We start from the raw sequence: 19,342 nt of genomic DNA, 5'->3' as shown, positions 1-19,342 counted from the left end.
CTCATTGGATGTTGGTGGGTCCAGCAGGCTCCCTGGTGTTACTGTCGTCATAGCAACCAGGATGTTTCTCAGGAGTTTTTTTTTTTTTTTTTTTCTGTTTCAATGCTTTATTAACCGTTGGAAACAAAACCAATGCCCTGGAGGTGATGGCATCAGAAGCCTGAGGCAGGGAAATGGGCTTGCATTTTGTCCCCCCTCTTTTTTTTTATTAAATGCATCATAGCAAAAGTAGATTAAAAAGAAAGAGTCTCAGCCCCAGATGACAGTGAGCAGGGAGAAGGCGGTAAAGACGGGGCCATCAGGCGGGGAGGGAGGAACCTGGTGTGTTTTGGGGCCGGGGACTGGGCATCGTCGGACAGGGAGGGAGGAACCCAGTGCCTTGGTGCCAGTGTGGGGGGACTGGGCATCGTCGGGTAGGGAGGGAGGGAGGGATGAATCTGGTGCATTGGTGCCAGTGTGGGAGGACTGGGTATCGTTGAGTGGGGAGGGAGGGAGGGATGAATCCGGTGCATTGGTGCCAGTGCGGTGGGACTGGGCATCATCAGGCAGGGAGGCAGGGAGGCAGGGAGGGATGAATCCGGTGTGTTGGCGCCAGCACAGGGAGACCCGGCCTTTTCATGTCGTGCAGCGTCTGTCTTACAGGGAGTCCAGGGAAAGCTTGTGTGTTTCCGTCCTGCAGCGTCTACCTTCGGAAGACACAGCTGGTACTGCTGTGATTTGAGGCCCTGTGGGAACACATCTCAGTTCCATATTATCCACAAACACCATCTTCCACAGGACTTTCAAAAGCTTTTTTCTTTCTCCTTTTAAGAAACACAGGAACTTACAGCTAAATATCTACACTCATTTGTTGCAAAAAACAAAGAAATCCCAGAAAACAAAAGGAAAACAAAAAACTCCCAAAGACAAAAACAAAAAAAACCCCAATAAAATCCCAAGGGAAATATGGTCAGCATCAGGTTACACCGTAAAGGTGTCAGAAGGAAAGTCAGCAAAGTCAAGCTGTGTTTGAGGATAAGGACTTCTATCTGCTGCAGAAGCTATCAGTTCCAAAACAGGGCCGGGAGGCTGGAGGGGCCCCTGTCCGACTTGCTGGGTGTGCTGTGGCTGCCCTCAAATTCAGGGGTAGCCGCGGCAACCAGGAAGGCTGTGTGTGCTCCGGGAACCTCAGCTGCCATCCCCCAGGCTCCCTTCCCTCTCTGGAGAAGCTCGCTGGCCGTGCTCGCCCCTTCGTGCCTGTGAACTTATCACACACCCTGCGTGCGTGTGCTGCGTGTGTGTGCGTGTGCTGCATGTGTGTGCGTGTGCTGCCTGCGTGTGGGACCTTCACATTGGTGGGAACCTTCAGAAAGCCTGTCTTTTGACATTTGATAACTGAGCTGAGGCCTGGCCTGGAGCCAGGTGCCTCGTAGCGGCCTGGCTGTGTTCTCCCATGCAGCGGGTGAAGAAGGCGCGTCCCGGGAGAGTTGCCGTGTTGAGGTGTTCTGAGGGTCCAGTGCCCATCAGGAAATATTCATTTGCTTTTTCCCACCAACCGATTATCATTGATGCTTCCTTAATTACTCCCAAAATAAAAACTTCCAGAACCTTTTGAATTAGAGATATCTCAGAGCTGGAGGAGCCTTCGAGAGCTGCTGTGTCTCTTGCTTTTGCAGTTCAGGACTTTGAGGCCCAGAGAGGCAGACTGTGTGTTGGGGGCACTGGCAGGAAACGGCCACAAGCACTGAGACCCTGAGACCTGCTCCATGTGGGCAGCAGCGGGTGCTGCTGGGAACGCCTGCCGGCACCTCAACACCCACAGATATGCGGCGTGGACACAGGAGGCTTCATCCAGACCCTGGGGCTTCTGCTCCTTCTCACAGTGCGTCAGGTTAATATTGTGGACGAAAAGTCTTTAAAAAGCTTCAAACTGAGTTTCTCTCTGCCCTTTGGAGTTTCTGGCGTGCCAGTTTGCAAACTGGCGTCTTTGAAATGAGCCAGCTGCCCCATGTGAGCCATGACGTGTGCGCTTGCTGAGTTGATACGAAACATTCAGCACAGAGTGGTGGAAGTGGGGTTCTGAGAAACTTGTACTCTGCTCCCATTTTTGATTTTGTTTGTTTCAACAAGAATAAGGTGATGTGGCCCCGAGTGGCACCAGCAGGAGCCTTGGTGTGGTCTCAGTGTGGTGCCTGTGCCTGCATCTGTCCTCTCATCCTGCGTCATTGAGACACCACTGCCAGGCGTCTTTAGAGCCAAATGACGGAGGCAGAAAAGGCCCTGGGGAGGCGCGAGTGTGTTTGAGGTGTTTCTTTTACAGAATGGACTTAAACTGGGCATCCGCTGTCTGGATTGACAGCTGTCACTCATCCCTTCCTGCTCACTCCTTATTCTCCGATAAACTGGGCCCTTAGGCTTGCCGCTGGGGCGTGCTCCAAGCTTCCAGCAGAGAAGTCATAGCTGGGGTTCAGTTATGACCTCCAGACTGACCCCAGGCAAACAAGGAGTCCGGCATCAGGGGTGTTTTCTGCAGGGCCAGCCAGGAACTGGCTCCACTTCCTTCAAGCACATTCAGGTGGCGTCTCTGTGGGCTTGAGGGAGGGAGACGTGGACCTAGCTTAGGTCTCCCTGGGACGCTTCTCTTAACTGGCAATTCGAACAGCTGGAGTTTACAGTTAACTCATGTCCACAAGAAAGAGCTCTTTCCTTTAATTCTAGCTCCAACTTTGACCTAATATCATAAAATAAAATTCAATATAAAAAGGGACTCAGTGGATAAATGAATAAGCAAGACGAGATCCCTCTGCATCATGGAAAGTTATTCAACCTTAAGAAAGAAGGGAATCCAGTCAGCAGCCACAGCAGGGGCCACCCTGGAGGACACTTGCTGAGTAGAGTGAGCCGGGCTGAAAGGACACGTCCTGTGGATCCGCCGACGTGAGGCCCCAGAGCAGTCAGATCCACAGAGGCAGAAAGTGGGGTGAGGGCCGCTGGGAGACAGCAGGAGGGGGATGGGAGTGTGTTGAATGGGGACCGAGTCTCCGTTTGGGAGGATGAGAGTGTTCCGGAGAGGACGGTGGTGATGCTTGCACAACTCGGTGAACGTGGTTAATGCCACGGAACTGTGCACTCGAACAGGTCAGAGATGGAAAATTGTATGTTAAAAATTAAAATAAAAGGACTAATGCGGGTAAACAAGACACAGCAATCCTGAGTCCCAGGCTGGTGGGTCCCTGCTTGCGGGACTTGCATCTGAGGGTGGCGTGTGTGTCCCTTGCCTTTCGGCAGTACACGTGGGGAGCACATCCACGTTTTGACTTGTGGCAAAAAAACCAAGACTTTATAGAGAGCTAGTGAATGCACACAAGCAAAGGCTGGCGTATGGCTGTGAAGTAAATCTACTGTTCGGAAATGTGTCTGCGATGAGCAGGGAACAAACATTTCTACGCTGCTGATGATGTATGTCGCTTTTATTTTTTAGGTGAAGCCAAAAACCTTCCCTCTTACCCGGGGCCAAGCAAGATGAAGGATTGCTACTGCACGGTGAACCTGGACCAGGAGGAGGTTTTCAGGACCAAAATTGTGGAAAAGTCACTCTGGTAATGTCTTCTGTTGCTTTACTTGACACTGATGTGTTTTCTTTGGTGTAGAGAATGTCCCAAGGGTGTACATCACCTTCCCATTTTCCCGCGTGTGGAGAACGTCCCGAGCATGTACATCACCTTCCCATTTTCCCACGTGTAGAGAATTTTTCTGTGTGTAGACAATGTCCCGAGTGTGTACATCACCGTCCCATTTTCCCGTGTGTAGGGAATTTTTCTGTGTGTAGACAATGTCCCGAGCGTGTATATCACCGTCCCATTTTCCCGCATGTAGACAATGTCCCGAGCGTGTACATCACCGTCCCATTTTCCCGCGTGTAGACAATGTCCTGAGTGTGTACATCACTGTCCCATTTTCCTGCTGCTTAGTTTGAGGAGGAGATGCTTCCTGGGGCTCTGGTGTGCAGGCAGCTGAGCTTCTGCCCTTGGTGGTGCGTGGGTGTGAACTGGTGTTGGCTAAATGCTCCCGCTGTCCAGGAAGTGCATGTAGGTGGCGGCTCCCCTGTGCGGACTCGTAGGAGTGCTTTTTAATTAGAGATGAACTGGGAAGCTCGCACTCCACAAAAGAGTACAAATTAAGGATTTAGAGAGGAGGAAGTACTAAGAAAGCTTTTTTCTTCCTGTAAAATTTTCTAAAATAGCTATACAGAAGATGGGTGTTAACTGAGGTAAGAGGCCTAGAAAGTGTTTATTGATATGATTTGAGGAAGAGAGGAGTCAGCCAAGAAAAACAAACTCTTAAAATCAACAAGTTTCCCCCTCAGCTTGAGCGTGTGAAGATGTGGGTGCCGACCCCAGCATGTCCAGGGCACAACCAGAACTTGTGTTTCTGAAAAGCTCCAGCAAAGCGGCCAGGCCATACTCCGAGGACCACTGCAGTTGCACACCAGGACGTGGCACGTGTGGGATATGCACAGGGACAGGAAGTCACGGCGATTTATGTCGGGGGTGGGAAGAGAGAAGCCGGGGAGCGTGTGCCAGGCAGGGCCTCAGTGCCGCGGCCTCGGGGGAAGCATGGGCAGCTGGGTTATTGGGGATCACAGAACATGTCCGTGTAGCTGTGACTCCACCGTTCAGTTCAGAAGCGTGGGTCGTGTGCTTTGATCAAAACAGCTATTTTGATTTTGAGAACATGTTTAGCTAAAGAACTATGTCCTCGCATCTGGCTACTTCCAAGTGGGAATGAACAACCCATGCTGATGACTGGGTGAGTTTACCTACTAGAAAACTGTGAGGGGTCTCCTGCCCCGGAGAGACTGGGGCTCATATCACTCTGTCAATGACAGTGCTTCCAGAAGGCTTTGGCGCAGCTGCCCTCCAGGCCGAGGAGTGAGAGTCATTTGTGTTATGGTAATGCACACTCCTGGTTCTTTGAAATAACTCGTCAAAAAGAACTGCAGGCTGAGGAGCATTGTCAGGCGCCCAGTCCGGCTTTGCGAGAGTGTCTTGGGGTTGCCATGGTGATGACTGGGCACAGCCGTTCTTCTGAAGAAAATGGGAAGAGACATGACCGGGCCCTTCAGAAGCGCCTTTGGAGCTTCCCTGGATAAAAGTCCGTTCTGTGTTTAAATGGTCTGTTGTTAGAGGCCTGTGGATTGTAGGCCTGGAGAATTACTGGCAGTCTTTATCAGGCTGGGATCCTCTCAGACCTGCTGAATCAGAGCCAGTGAGAGGAGAGTCTGTTTGGGAACCTCTCTTTCAGGTGAGGTTGAGAAATGGGGGCCCATTGTCTTTCAGATATTTCAGAAGAATTTAGAAATAGAAATCCTGGTTCTGGCCGGGTGTGGTGGCTCACACCTGTAATCCCAGCACTTTGGGAGGTGGAGGCCACAGCGAGCCATGATTACATCACTGCACTCCAGCCTGGGCAACAGAGCAAGACCTTGTCTCAAAAAAACCCCAAAACACACACAACAAAAGACTGATAGCAAAGAAAGAGAAACCCATGTGGGACAGTTCCAAGAGAGTAAAACTGTGATGCCATTTAGTGTGGACGCCGGCAGCCCTGTCCATTTGGAGGGCTGTGCGGGCTGGCCGCCCCTGTAGTGTGAGGGCAAAACACAAATCAACCCATCCCATACGAAAAGTTGGCAGGAAAGGTACTTGAATCCAAAAGCTGGCTCTCTCATAAATTTGCAGCTGGAATCCACACTACATCTGTGGTCAGAAGCCCTCAATCGGTGCATATGCATTAACGTAGTCCTGTATTAGTCATTGGTCAACATCTACCTGAGAGGCAGGTGTCAGGCAGGGCTGCCCTGTATGCTGGGGAGTTTAGCCCTGGCCACCGCCCGCTCCTCGCTCCATGCATGGTGGCACCCACTTTGGGGCCGGTCCCCAAGTCTCCTGGTCCCCGAGTCTCCCGGCCCCTGAGTCTCCCACCCTCAAGTCTCCTGGTCCCCGAGTCTCCCGGCCCCTGAGTCTCCCACCCCCCAGTCTCCCAGCCCCCAAGTCTCCCAGCCCTCTGAGTCTCCCAGCCCCCGAGTCTCCCGGCCCCCCAAGTCTTCTGGCCCCCCGAGTCTCCCAGCCCCCCGAGTCTCCCAGCCCCCCGAGTCTCCCGGCCCCCAATTCTCCTGGCCCCCTGAGTCTCCCAGCCCCCAAGTCTCCCAGCCCCCAAGTCTCCCACCCCCTAGTTTCCTAGCCCCCTGAGTCTCCCAGCCCCCAAGTCTCCCAGCCCCCGAGTCTCCCAGCCCCCTGAGTCTCCCGGCCCCCGATTCTCCCGGCCCCCAAGTCTCCCGGCCCCTGAGTCTCCCGGCCCCCTGAGTCTCCCAACCCCCGAGTCTCCCAGCCCCCGCGTCTCCCAGCCCCCCGAGTCTCCCAACCCCCAAGTCTCCCGGCCCCCCGAGTCTCCCGGCTCCCTGAGTCTCCAGGCCCCCGAGTCTCCCAGCCCCCAAGTCTCCCGGCCCCCCGAGTCTCCCACCCCCCAGTTTCCCAGCCCCCCGAGTCTCCCAGCCCCCGAGTCTCCTGGCCCCCGAGTCTCCCAGCCCCCTGTGTGCTTCCTCCAAGGTCAGCATCACCTTTAAGGTCTGATCGCTCATTTGGCAAAGTCGCTGTGGAAAGAAAAAAGCCCACGTCTGCATCTCTGAGCTCAGAAGGGCCCCAGGGTGCTCTCTGGCCACTGGGTCTGCAGCCTGGCAGGAGCCCCTTCTCACATTCCCTGGGGAGAAGCACTTGGGTCAAGTTTGATTTGCTGTTGCCCAATATCGCCGTCTGACTCAGTGGGAAGCTGCAAATGGAACATGTGAGGAAGGAAAGGCGGAACTCAGCTTCTCTTCTTCCCTCTTTCCCACTAAGGAGGTTACCGACCCAGCTCCACCACGGGCCTGTGTCCCCCAAGCCTCCTCCCTGGGCCGCGTGTCTGAGGCCCTGGAGTCTGTGGGGCCTCTTTAATGAGTGCTGAGCCAACGTCTGGAGAGAGTGTCCTCTGTCTTCCCTTTTTTCTGTATTTTTCAAGGTGGAGGTTGAAGGGCAGCGTCTGTCACAGGTTTAACTTCAGAACATATCGAAGTGGACACACTTCAGAGAACAAGCCCTTTCTCTCTGGCCCTTCTACAAGAAAGTGATTTTGACAGTTTCTGTCCTACTAGAAAAATATTTTTCTGAGGTTGAGAGTGAACTTTGTTCACAATCCATACCTTTTAGAGCAATCATTTTTAGTCATTTAAAGGGCAGCCACTATTTTTTTCTTTATTTACTTAAACTAAAAGGCTCCCTGAAATTGGATTGGCAGGGCTGGGGTTTGGGAACTAGCTTCCCGCCCTGGACCTCCCCTGGGCTGGCACCCACAACCCTAAAACAAGGAGATAACCCCGCTCCCCAAGGCTGCACTGTGGTAGAAATCACCGTCTCGTCCAGCAGAAAGGAGCAGCTGGCGTCACGCACAACAGAACCTAAATCTCTCCCTGCTGGGTTAGTCCAGTCATTTGCAAGAATATTCAGTAAGTGTCGTGTCCTCATTTCCTTCCATCCACGTAAGGACGTGGAATGGTGTCTGTCCCTGCCTGCTTCCTCTGCGCCCACGTGGCCGACCTCTCCCCAAACCCTCATCCACGCAGACAGTTCTGGCTCAGGGAGGTGCTGCCTCAGGGTTCTGGGTCTGACCCCATCCCCTGCCGCTGGGGTTGAGGCTGGGCAAAGCCCTCTGCCCCATGCGGAGCCCTGGCCCCCCCTTTCTGTGGAGTTGCCCCAGCGTCCTTTGCAGGGTTCATTTGCATGCCCATCTCGGGGAGAAGGGGCCGTGGCCACAAAAGGAAGAAACTGCAGGCGTGGCCGGTTTCTGTGCCTCCTCCACCCAGAGGTGCCACAGCCTGAACTCCTGCTCTGAAAGCTGGTTATGCGTTAGGTTACAAAGCTGTGTCTGTAGGAAAAGTTTTTTGTTTAAAAAATCATGAGCACCCCCAAAATGATCTGGATACGCAGACAAAAACATCAATGTGATGGTGATTTCTGAGAAGTGGAATTATGGGGGAGTTCTTGTGCTTTTGTTTGTGTTTTATGTACAATTAGAAGTTACAAGTCAAGGAACAGACAGATCTTCTAGAGCTAAGCGAGGAGAGCTAGGTCTTCCCAGGCAGACGAGGACATCAGACATCACCAGGGACCCTCACTTGGTGGCCCTGAGGGGGAGGCTCTGAGCTCTTCTGGGTGGAAGCCCGTCCCATCCTGTGTGCACGCAGTGGGTGTTTGTTAAAGACAGGGAGGTTTCTTTCTGTTCATACTGCAAGATGTAAATCACCCCCATAATAGTACTTTTGTGTAGTAGAAATGACTAAACCAAGAAATGTCTCCATAGCTCCAAAGTTTTTCAGGAGGGGAGAAGTTATTTGGGGTTAGAAACTGAAAGGGGCAGGAGGAAGTTGGTGGTTTGGGAGACAGATGGTTCATTCTCTCAGATGCTTTTAATAAAAACCAAGTTGTTGACTTAGGAAACACCGACTTTGACATTAGGCGACTCATGAAAAGTCACATTTCCCATGAACATTTATTTTCACTCTTTCTGAAGTTAGAGCTTAAACAAAAACCTGCTTGACACGACTGGAGGCTCCTTGAAGCCCAGAACATCCCAGAACAGCTGGGGTAGGGGACCCGTCCTCAGCCCCAGAGTACCCCAGGTGGGGGCCCATCCTCAGCTCCAGGGTGTCCGCAGGTGGGGGCCCATCCTCAGCCCCAGAGTACCCCAGGTGGGGGCCCATCCTCAGCCCCGGGGTGTCTGCAGGTGGGGGCCCATCCTCAGCCCCAGAAGTGCCCCAGGTGGAAGCCCATCCTCAGCCCCAGAATACCCAAGGTGGGGGCCCATCCTCAGCTCCAGAGTGCCCCAGTTGGGGGCCCATCCTCAGCCCCAGAGTACCCCAGGTGGGGGCCCATCCTCAGCCCCAGAGTGCCCCAGGTGGGGGGCCCATCCTCAGCCCCAGAGTGCCCCAGGTGGGGGGCCCATCCTCAGCCCAGGTTGGGGGGCCCGTCCTCAGCCCAGGTTGGGGGGCCCGTCTTCAGCCCAGGTCGGGGGGCCCATCCTCAGCCCACGTTGGGGGGCCCATCCTCAGCCCAGGTGGGGGCCCATCCTCAGCCCCAGAGCGCCCCAGGCCAGGGATCTGTTCTCTCAGTCCTGGAATGCTGGCCCCAAATCTCCCAGCAGGTCAGAACCCCTGGCCCTGTCTGTATGACCCCCAAGCCCGGCCCAGCATCTCCATCTCCACTCACATGTGTGTCCTTTCGTGTCATGCTGGCTCACAGGAGCACGCCAGTGTCAGAATGATGCAGGGGGTTCTCTCAGCCGCATAGGAACTCAGAATAGCCGCATAGGGGTGCTGTGTGCAGTGGTGTGTGGCATGTGGCGTGTGGTGTGTGGCGTGCCTGGTGACCACAGAGCCCATGCACTGAGGGGCAGCTCCTCGGTACCCCTGAACAGATGGGGAGACTGAGGCTTGGGGAGGTGAGGCGGCTCACCATGGCTGCTGCAGCTGTGAGTCTCTGAGTCTCAGCCCAGCCCGCCTGCTTTCCTCACTGAGTCTTTGGGTTCCGTTTGAAGACTCACAGCTCTATTTGCCAACATTTCAAAAAAAACAACCCCACCCATCTTGAACCACAGGAGGCTGCAACCCAGTGTGTGCGGGGCTTCTGCAGAGACCTGCTGTGCTGGGTGGCGAGTGGGCTGTGAGCTGACCACGGACCCCTGCCCTCCAGCCTCTGACCTCTGGGAGCCAGGGCTGCGTGGCCCTGCAGTGCTGGGTGGTGGGTGGGCTGTGAGCTGACCACGGACCCCCATCCTCCAGCCTGCAGTCTGTGGGAGCCAGGGGTGTGTGGCCCTGCAGTGCTGGGTGGCGTGTGGGCTGTGAGCTGACCGCGGACCCCTGCCCTCCAGCCTCCAGCCTGTGGGAGCCAGGGCTGTGTGGCCCTGCACTGGCCATGTGCTTCTGGTGGGTGTGTTTTTCCTCCTGTCCTTTGCGGAGATGGAGCATTTTCCCTGGCCGAGTTGCCCCTTCTCTGTGGGGCGCCTCTGAGGATGAGTCAGGCAGTGACTCAGGAGCCGCAGAGCTCAGCCCAGAGGCTGGCTTGAGAGCCCCAGGGCTGCTTCGCAGACCCGGTTTGGGGTTTGGTTCCTCTTCACGCAGCCTTTACCCTCTACCCCGAGGCTGGGGCAGCCCTGGCAGCTCCCGGCTCCCCCCAGGGTTTGGGAAATGGGCCCCGAGCCGGCAGCAGAGCACAAAGCTGGGAAACCAGGTTTATTTTCTTATAATCCGCGATGGGAGCAGCTGCAGGCGGGATGGGGCAGCGCCAGCCTCGCGCAGATGCTGGGAAGTGACTCAGGGAGGAGAAGGCGGGGGGTTTCTCTGCCGGTCCCAGCTGAGCCCCTGCTCCGGGCTCCAGGAGGAGGAGGAATTCAGTTCAGATGGTTTCCCCTCATCAGAGCCACTACTTAAAGGTCAACACTGTTTTCTGCAAGGGTTTTTTTCTTTTTTCCCCGTGAAAGTTTGCTTGATTCTGTGAAACTTCCTTTGCACTTCTTCCAGAAATGACAGAGGGGAAGGAGACTTTGCCAGGGTCTCTGCCTCAGAGGGAGAGGCTGCTGCCTGCGTTAATTTCCTAGGCCACATGGCAGGATTTCAGGCGAGCCTGGTTCTCTCAGGCCGCACTTTTTCTTTATTTGGAAGGAGAGTTCCAGAGCCCTCGGGCGGTGAGTGGGGGCCGCCTGGGCCAGGCATTCATCCTGCATCTGACGGCTGCCGACCTCGGCTGGAGACAAAGCCGGCCTGTCCGAGAGAAACCCTGAGGTTAAGCTGCTGATGGGAAGGGGGGCGCCTGGGGGCTGTGTGGCCCCTTTGAGTCCATCAGAAAGAAGAGATTGTCCGGCACAGGCCACCAAACAAGGATGGGGGATGGGAGGAATGCCCTAGCGTTCAGCCGGTTTCATTTTTCTTTTGGAATACGCTTTAAACTCTGCTGCCCAGGAAGGAGAAAGCACAAACCTTCCTGCTGATGAAAGAAAATGGGTGCCCCCACCGTGAGACCCACGGACAGCGGGGGGCTGTCTGTGGGCCTGGGCTTTGCACCTGGGAGTGTTGGTGCTGTGTGGAGGGAACCGAGTCCTCAGGCTGAGCCTGGACTCCCCACAACAGCATTGGGGGGAAGCCGCTGTCCTCAGACTCTGCGTGGCCTCCAGTGATGGTGCTGTGGCCACTTCCTGCCGGGCGCTCACCATGGGTTCTGGGTGGGGCTGGGAGGACGTGGGTCGTAGGCCGTTCTGCCCACGAGGTGACGTGGTCGAGGTGGACATGGCTGGCCTCGCAGCCTCTGCTCCTGCAGGTCCTGGGACGCTGCGTCCATCTGCTGGAGCTCATTTCAGAGTTGGCCGATCACATGTCCATACCCACTGGTGACAAAGTTAACAAATTTGGTTTTTTTTTTTAGTTCAAAAAAGATCCTCCTTAAATGTTGTGAAATAATATGTCTTTTAAGTTGCAACACACATTCAGAAGTTCCCAGAGGGTTAAATCCTGAGCACGAAAAGATGGTCATTCTAATAGAAAACAGGCCCAGAGCATTTCAAGAAAAAATGAGATTTAAAACTGCTCATAAAAAGATGGACATTCCACCTCACCAATGAGCCAGACATTTAAAATTTAAGCAGGTTTTTGCTACCGGTTTAGCAAACTGTAAAAATATTTATAAGATGGCGTATGCTGGGGGTGGACGCTGGTCCAGACTCCCTGGAGGGTTCTGTGGCTTTGTGTTTCGAAGGCCTCAGGACAGTGCACATCCTTGGAGGAATTCATCCCACGGGGACAATCAGCTGCTGCACAGATCTCCGTTCCCAGGGTGCTCACCCCTGCTGCTCCCACCGCACAGCGTGCGGATGGCAGGGGGACCTGGCACTGCTGTCCACACACACACATGCTGTCTGACCCCAGCATTTTATCAGCTCTTTGGAAAGTGGCCCATGGCCTGATGTGAAAGGAAAAAGCTGACTCTGTCACAGGGAACATAACCTCACTTTTATTTAAAAAATTTACCTGTATTTCCATTCATATCTTCTATATTTATAACATAAATATTTACTATTATTTTTAATATATTTTTATTATAATGAGTTATAGTATGAATATACTTATATTTATATTATAAATATCGTATTTATGTTATAAATGTAATACAAATATATTTATATTTTGTATATTTTAAACCTATAACATTTATATATTTTATTCTATTTTATATCTTTGGAGAAAAAATCCCAGGAGGATGTTTCCTGGAATGTTAATTCCAGATTCCACTTTCTGATTTTTTTACGTATTTAAAATTTTGTTTCTTTAAAAATAGCTTTATTGAGGTATAATTCAAACACCATACAATTCACCCTTTTTAAAATGTACAATTCAGTGGTTTTTAGTGTATTTGCAGAGTTGTGCAACCATTGCCACAGCCAATTTTAGAACATTTTCATCTCCCTAAAAGGACACTTGCACCCTGTAATCCTCCAGTTTCCGGCTTGCAGCCTCTCCCGCGGCGACAGACGCGGGTCTGCGTTCTGTCCCCGGCTGTGCCTCTCTTGGGCATTTTGTGTCAGTGGAAGCGTCTGGCCCATGGCCTCTGTGCATGGCCTGTCGGTCGGCACCACACTGTGGATGCCTGTGGTGTGGGGCCAGGGGCCAGGCGTCCTTCCTCTCCAGGGCTGAGCACTGTTCTGCTGTTGCTCCCTCAGCAGCCAAGGCCCTCCTGCCTTGTTTCCACTTTCTGGCCGTCATGACTGAGGCTGTGAGCATGTGTGTCCGAGTCTGCGTGCAGACGTGGGCTGTGAGCACGCGTGTCCGAGTCTGCGTGCGGACGTGGGCTGTGAGCTCGCGTGTCCGAGTCTGCGTGCGGACGTGGGCTGTGAGCACGCGTGTCCGAGTCTGCGTGCGGACGTGGGCTGTGAGCACGCGTGTCCGAGTCTGCGTGCGGACGTGGGCTGTGATGTCTCTTGCTGCACACCTGGGGGTGGAACCGCTGGGTCCTGTGGCGACTGTGTGTTGAATGTTGGAGGAACCGCCAGCCTGTTTTCCGTGGCGGCTGTGGCCACTTGACCTTCCCACAGGTTGTGTGTTTGGATTCACGTCTCCACCTCCCTACCCTTGTTACTGTCTCTTTGATGACAGCCATCCCGGTGGGTCTGATTTTCTTTGTACAATGCGAGCCCCCGCCTCAATGAATTTTTGCTTAAAAAAAAGCAATTTGTTGTTTTTAATTGAAATGAAAGGAAGCATTCTTTCCTATGCATGTGTGTGTTTTTTTTTAAGCAAACAAAATTCAAATCATAAGGAAGTAAAAAAAAAAAGACCCACAGGAAAATTCTGAAAACTTGCACATAAATGGAATTACAAATCAACTCATCGTGGAAAATCGTGTCTTGCTGGATGTAGGTTATAGGCACAGTGGAAAGGGAGATGGGGCCTGCAGACCCCAGACGTGGACATGGTCCAGGACGGCGCCAGCCTGACCCCCACCTTTGCTGCCCACCGTGGGATCTGGAGCCCCCCGCCCACCGTGTCCCCTGAGCTGGCCTGACCTCGCCGTCCTCCCTGCTCGACCCCTGTGCCCTGTGCTCTGTGCAGACGCGTCCCCTGTTGAGTCTCAGATGGAGTTAGATGGAGTTACCACCGCAAGCGCAGGTGACGGCTGAATCCCACTGCCGCCTCCGTGGACAGGGCACCAGAAACCCTCTGGAGAGAAGGCAGCCTGCCACGCTTTGTGATGAGCAGTTCACTTAAGGATCGTGTTAGACCCCATGGCTAGTATAGATTTCAAGGCTCCTATTTCTTTCTTTCTTTCTTTTTTTTTTTTTTTTTTTTTTTTTTTTGAGACAGAGTCTTACTTTGTCGCCCAGGCTGGAGTGCAGTGGTGTGATCTCGGTTCACTGCAACCTCCGCCTCCCATGTTCAAGTGATTCTCCTGCCTCAGCCTCCTGAGTAGCTGGGATTACAGGCGTCTGCCACCATGCCCAGATAATTTTTTTTTTTTTTTTTTTTTTTAGTAGAGATGGGGTTTCACCATGTTGGCCAGGATGCTCTCAATCTCTTGACCTCATGATCCGCCTGCCTTGGTCTCCCAGAGGGCTCCTATTTCATAACCCATCACCCTTAAAGAGCCTTTCTCTGAGGTGGGCCTGGGCGCCTGGGGTTTTTAGAAACCTTTCCAGGCAACCGTAGTTTGCGGTTCTAAGAGGAAAAACATCAAGAGACCTAAGAACCCAAGCCCCACGCATCGAGACAGCGTCCCCGGCCGTGGCGGAGGAAGCCCTGCGCATCGAGGCAGCGTCCCCGGCTGTGGCGGAGGGTGGAGAAGGGAGAACTGAGTTGGGTTTTGGTGTGGCTATTTCTGTGGTATTCCCTCGAAATATTTGCCACCGGAAAAATGAAAAAACTCTAAGTGCTTTTAAGTGAGTAATTTCTGTGCGAGGTCTCGGGAAGAAGAAATGTCTCTGTGTGCAGTGCCCAGGCCCCGTCTGCCCGCTGTGGGGGGCTCCGTCTGCCAGCTGTGGGGGGCTCCGTCTGCCGGCTGTGGGGGCTCCGTCTGCCGGCTGTGGGGGGCTCCGTCTGCCGGCTGTGGGGGGCTCCGTCTGCCGGCTGTGGGGGGCTCCATCTGCCGGCTGTGGGGGCTCCGTCTGTCGGCTTTGGAGGCCCCGTCTGCTGGCTGTGGAGGTGGCAGAGCCTGGCTGGGGTCTTCGCGAGGGCCCAGCCTCCTGCTCTTCACAGGGACCCTCAGGGAAGGTGGGGCCTCTGCCTCCCTTTCAAGCCGCTGGACTTGAGCTGACCACTGATAACATCGCAGCTCCACCGCGGGCGAGCGCAGCACTGGGGGACAGTCCTGGCCCGAGCTCTGGGCGTGCGCGGCTCCAGCTGCATCCTGCCCGCCTCTCGCCTCACTGGAAGCGGAGCGGAACGGGGCGTGTCCGGTCCTGGCCCTTCGCATCCCCGCAGGCCCCTCACCTCCTGCAGGAGCCCGCCTGGCTTCCTGGCAGTCTTGGCTCTGCCAGAACTGAATTCCTGTGGTCCCCATGAGGACAACCAGGATTTGCTCGGCACCGTGGCCTCTCGGGCTCACCGCTGCACCTTGCCTGCAGAAGGCCCCACCTGTGGAGGCTTGGGTGACCTTCCCTTCCTGGTCCACTGTGCCAGGCCTGGGCAGCTCCTGGCTGCTGACCTGAGACAGGTGATTCCTCCCTGCACGCCCACTGCCCCATCCGTACATCCATCCATTCAGTGTCTTGCGTGGGGCCTGCACGTTCCCAGCTGCTGTGGTGAAATGTCTGCTCTGCACCACGTGGCCTCGGCTGCACCCTGACCTCTGACCTCGGCTCCCAGCAAGCTCCCGTCCTGCCCTGCCCTGCCCAGGCCACGCCGGCCTCCTCCTTGCTCCTACGTCTTCATCACACACAAGCCCTGCTGCCTCGAGGCCTTTGCACCTGGTGTCCCTCTGCCTGGACCCCTCCTGCGCTCTCCGCGCCGTCCACGGCCTCATTCATGTGTTCACTTGTCCTCCTGCGGACAGGGCCATGGACAGGGCCTCACCGTCCATGGCCCTGTTCAAGCACTGACTCATCTGTAAGCCTCCCCGTCCCCCGAGTGAGGCCACAGTGCCACCCCCGCCAGCCTTGCGCGCGTTCGTGGTTCTGCGTGCTCTTTGTCTGGCTCCACGGGGCCAGGACTTTGCTTCATCGGCTGCTGTTCCCACAATCTAGAACAGGGATGGGCAGCTGAAACAGTCATGGGGAGAGAGCACTGTGGTTTCTGGGTCCAGTGAGCCATGCCTGGCGGGGGCCAAAGACATCAAAGGTGCTCCCAGTTGTTTGGTCCTGGTGTGTGGGAGGCCCCGCCATGTGCTTGTCTCACTGTGCAGGGCAGAGGAAGAAACCTCCGAGCCAGGCAGTGGCGTGTCCTGGGGAGGCCGCTTTGGGGGCAGAGCCAACTGCCCTTCCCCAGCCAAGCGCCCTCTGTGCCCGCAGGCCACACTGTGGAGTGGGTGGTGTCCTGAGGCTGAGAGATGAGGGAACTGGCCTCTAGCAAGGAAGCGTTGAAACGTGGACGTCCCCGGAGGACTCCATCTTCAAAGTCGTGCTTCCCCCAGCAAGGCCCGTGTGGGCACCTGTGCCTCCTGGGTACCTGCACCTCCTGGGTACCTGTGCCTCCTGGGTACCTGCACCTCCTGGGTACCTGCTCCCCCTGGGTACCTGCGCCCCCTTGCATGGGCTTCAGCAACGTCTGTCACAGATTCTTACATTTAGACGTGCCATATAGTCTTCCTGGTGGAGACTGATGTCCCTTTGGCCTTGTGAAGCTCACTAGGGCCTGAATTAGGTGGGGAGGAGCAGCTGCATGGGGGGACTGTGCTGTGAAGATGCAGGAGGGCCTGACAGCGGCTCTGCCAGGCGGGACTGTGCTCTGAAGATGCGGGAGGGCCTGACGGCGGCTCCACCAGGCGGGACTGTACTGTGAAGTTGCAGGAGGTGCAGGTGTTTGGTTTTTTGAGACAGGGTCTCACCCTGTCACTCAGGCAGGAGTGCAGTGCTGCGATCACAGCTCACTGCAGCCTGGAACCCTGGGCTCAAGCGATCCTCTGCCTCCCTACAGACATGCACCACCAAACCCATCTAATTTTTAAATTTTCTGTTGAGTTGGGGTCTTGCTGTGTTGCCCAGGTTGATCTCTAACTCCTGGGCTCAAGTGGCCCTTCTGGCATGGCCTCCCAAAGTGCTGGGATTACAGGCATGAGCCACTGCATCTGGCCTGGATGCAGGTATTTAAAAGAGCTTAGGGAAGTTCTTCAAAAAAGGCTCTGGCCTTCAACTCCCACTTCAACTCCTGATTTTGGTTCTCATTGGGATGTAAGTTTCAGAGCACTCCTGGGCTCAGGAGAAGAGCAGCTCCTCTGCAAGGGGCAGGGCCACCTGTGTCCACAGCAGCAGGGCCTGGGAAGGGCATTGTCGGGCAGGCGAGGACGGGCATGGGTGCTGGTCTGGGCATCAGTGGCGTTGCTCTGAGAGGGAAGGAGATGCTGTCCCAGCGAGGGTGGCCTCAGGTCTGGACCCTCAAGTGGACACTGTGTTTTGGCTCTAGGACTGGCATGGCCCAACAGGATTTTCTGCAAAACAGGAAATGGTCTCTGTGTGTTCCGTCCAGTCTGGTGGCCACAAGTCACGGGCTGGTGAGCACCCAAGGAGCTGAATTCTGTGGTGGGAATCCAGGTTCGGGAGAGGTCATCAGGCAGGTGTGCAGACAACGCGAGCTGTGAGCTTCATGCCCGAGGAATCTGCTCTTCCTGCTGGATGCGTAGATGGTGGTGATGGCCTCGCCATAGCCGCAGCACCTGGAGCTGGCCCCTGCCAGGCACGTGGTCTCCATGGGGCTCATGGCATCCCGGGAGTCTTGGGGCGATGTCACTCTGGTGCCCAGCTTGCAGGTACAAACCTGCCGTTCTAGGAGCTGACTGATGCTCCCGGCCGTCATCCCTGTCCTCACACCCCCGAGTGGTCAGGCAGGGGCTTCACTCGGCTGGTTCTGGCTTCCGTGCTATAATGAATGAATAGGACAGGACAGTGAAGAAAACGCACACCTGGGGAAGTGACCTGGGAACTCACTGCCCTCCACCGACCTCCAGGACTCCGGCCTTCCAGGGCCTCAGCCAGGCCCTGCCCTCTTCAGCACATTGGAAACACCCTCATCTACCCAGTGTGTGCTAGGATGGCAGCTCTCCAGCCTCCAGCCTGCAGGCCGAGCCCGCGCCCCAGGGAAGCCATTGTTCTGCGTCCCCTCGTGCTGAGCACCCCAGCTAGAGGTGCCCCTTCCAGGTCTGGGTGTGGTTGGTGGAGGTTTTATGGGTTTTAGCCATGGGTTCATTCTCAGAGGTTGTTAACTGCCCCCAGAAGGTGGGGAACCGCCTCCACTCTTCTCCTTGAGCTGGGGGTTTTACATTCTTCCGGGAGTTTCTTCAGGGCTCCCTGGCTGTGGCACCGTGGCCTTGGGCGTCAGGCTGGCTCTGTGCACAGTCATTGTGGGGAGAGGTTTCCTTCCTGTGAGGGCCTCCACTGTCCCTGGAATCACCCTTCTTATTCCCTAAATAAATCATCGGTCTAAGAAGCTGAAAACCCTTCTATTCTGGCACAGAGACTGGCTCCAGCTTTCCTTGAAATCCTGCAGAACCTTCATTAAAATGAGTGCAAGGCCTGTAGCACTGCCACCTCTCTGGACCCCACTGCCCTGCGATGCCTCCTCCTCTGGGCAGCCTCCCCAGTGGCCTCCTGGTCTAAATCTCTCTGCCCAGGCAGCCCTGCCCCCTGCTCCACACCGTGTGGACTTTGCATCCGGAGTCCAGCTGCTCTCCCCTCTTGGGCTCGTCTGGCTCATGGGAATGAAGCTGGTCATGGTGGTTGGTGGCTCAGGGCTCCGTTGATAAGGCCAGCCGGCCGCCTACAGATGTCCTGCCTGGTTTCCTGAAAGACTTGAGGTGACCTGCAGGAAACAAAGTTAGTAATAACTTTATTAAGTTTAAAAAGTTATATGAAATAAGGAGAAAAACATTAAAATAGGCAATTGGAACCACTAGAATAAACGACATCAGAGATGCAAAATGCTCACCCATCGCCTGTGCTGGAGCCCGTTCTGGCTCCAGGGTTCTCAGCTGCAAATGTGTAAAATGGAAATGTGAGTGTGGCGTTACGCTTCTTCAGGAGGGGGGACCCCGTGGTTCCCGAGGACAACAGCTCCTCTTAGCGGGGGGGGGGGCAGCCTGACAGAGGGCCCCAAAGTGCTGCCTCCCCTGCTGCGATTCAGGAGCAAGGTTCTAAAGCCGTTGCTGGAGAAATTCCTGGGCGGAGGTTGGAAGAGGTCTTGCTCCCCAGGGGTAGTGCAGCAGGGCTTGGGCAGCAGGGCTAAGAGTGCAGCATCCCTGGGGGCTGCCCGGTAGCAGGGTGTTCAGTTGCTCTGCCAAAGGCTCTGCACAAGTGGCTCCTCTCACTGCGACTCTGCTTGGCAGTGGGGGGCTCGGTGGGGGGAAGCCCAGGGCAGAGGCTGTTGGCTGGTCACCTGGGAAGATCCCGTGAGGCTTCTGGTGGTGCTGACACTTGTCCGTGGAAATTGAGGTGCTTAAAATTCATAAATAAACCAGAAATCCATTCAATAAAAAGAGATAAAAATAGCAGAAAGAGGAAGCTACGAGAAACATACGAACTCCATAAAATTATCACCACAGACTGGACGTGCCCCTTTCTAAATGTAAAAGCGGTTTATAGCAAC

At 55.0% G+C, this 19,342-nt stretch overlaps 2 protein-coding genes across 9 annotated transcripts in view; one reads left to right on the top strand and one right to left on the bottom strand.

The window, feature by feature from the left end:
- LOC129050924 (ubiquitin carboxyl-terminal hydrolase 31-like) overlaps nt 1-19,342 on the bottom strand; it is a 363,751-nt gene that overhangs the window by 234,859 nt on the left and 109,550 nt on the right. The window lies entirely within an intron of this gene.
- The window catches only part of LOC100935736 (ras GTPase-activating protein 3), a 107,209-nt gene that overhangs the window by 36,117 nt on the left and 51,750 nt on the right, over nt 1-19,342 (top strand). For both annotated transcript variants that reach the window (XM_063717192.1, XM_063717193.1), the window contains exon 2: nt 3,461-3,578. In XM_063717192.1, the coding sequence (XP_063573262.1) occupies nt 3,461-3,578 (118 nt within the window). The remainder of the gene's footprint in view (nt 1-3,460; nt 3,579-19,342) is intronic.

Source organism: Pongo abelii, chromosome 18, assembly GCF_028885655.2.
Source record: "Pongo abelii isolate AG06213 chromosome 18, NHGRI_mPonAbe1-v2.0_pri, whole genome shotgun sequence".
In the NCBI taxonomy this organism is placed as follows: domain Eukaryota; kingdom Metazoa; phylum Chordata; class Mammalia; order Primates; family Hominidae; genus Pongo; species Pongo abelii.
Note: the sequence above shows the minus strand (reverse complement) of the source record. Positions and strands in the feature narration are given on the sequence as shown.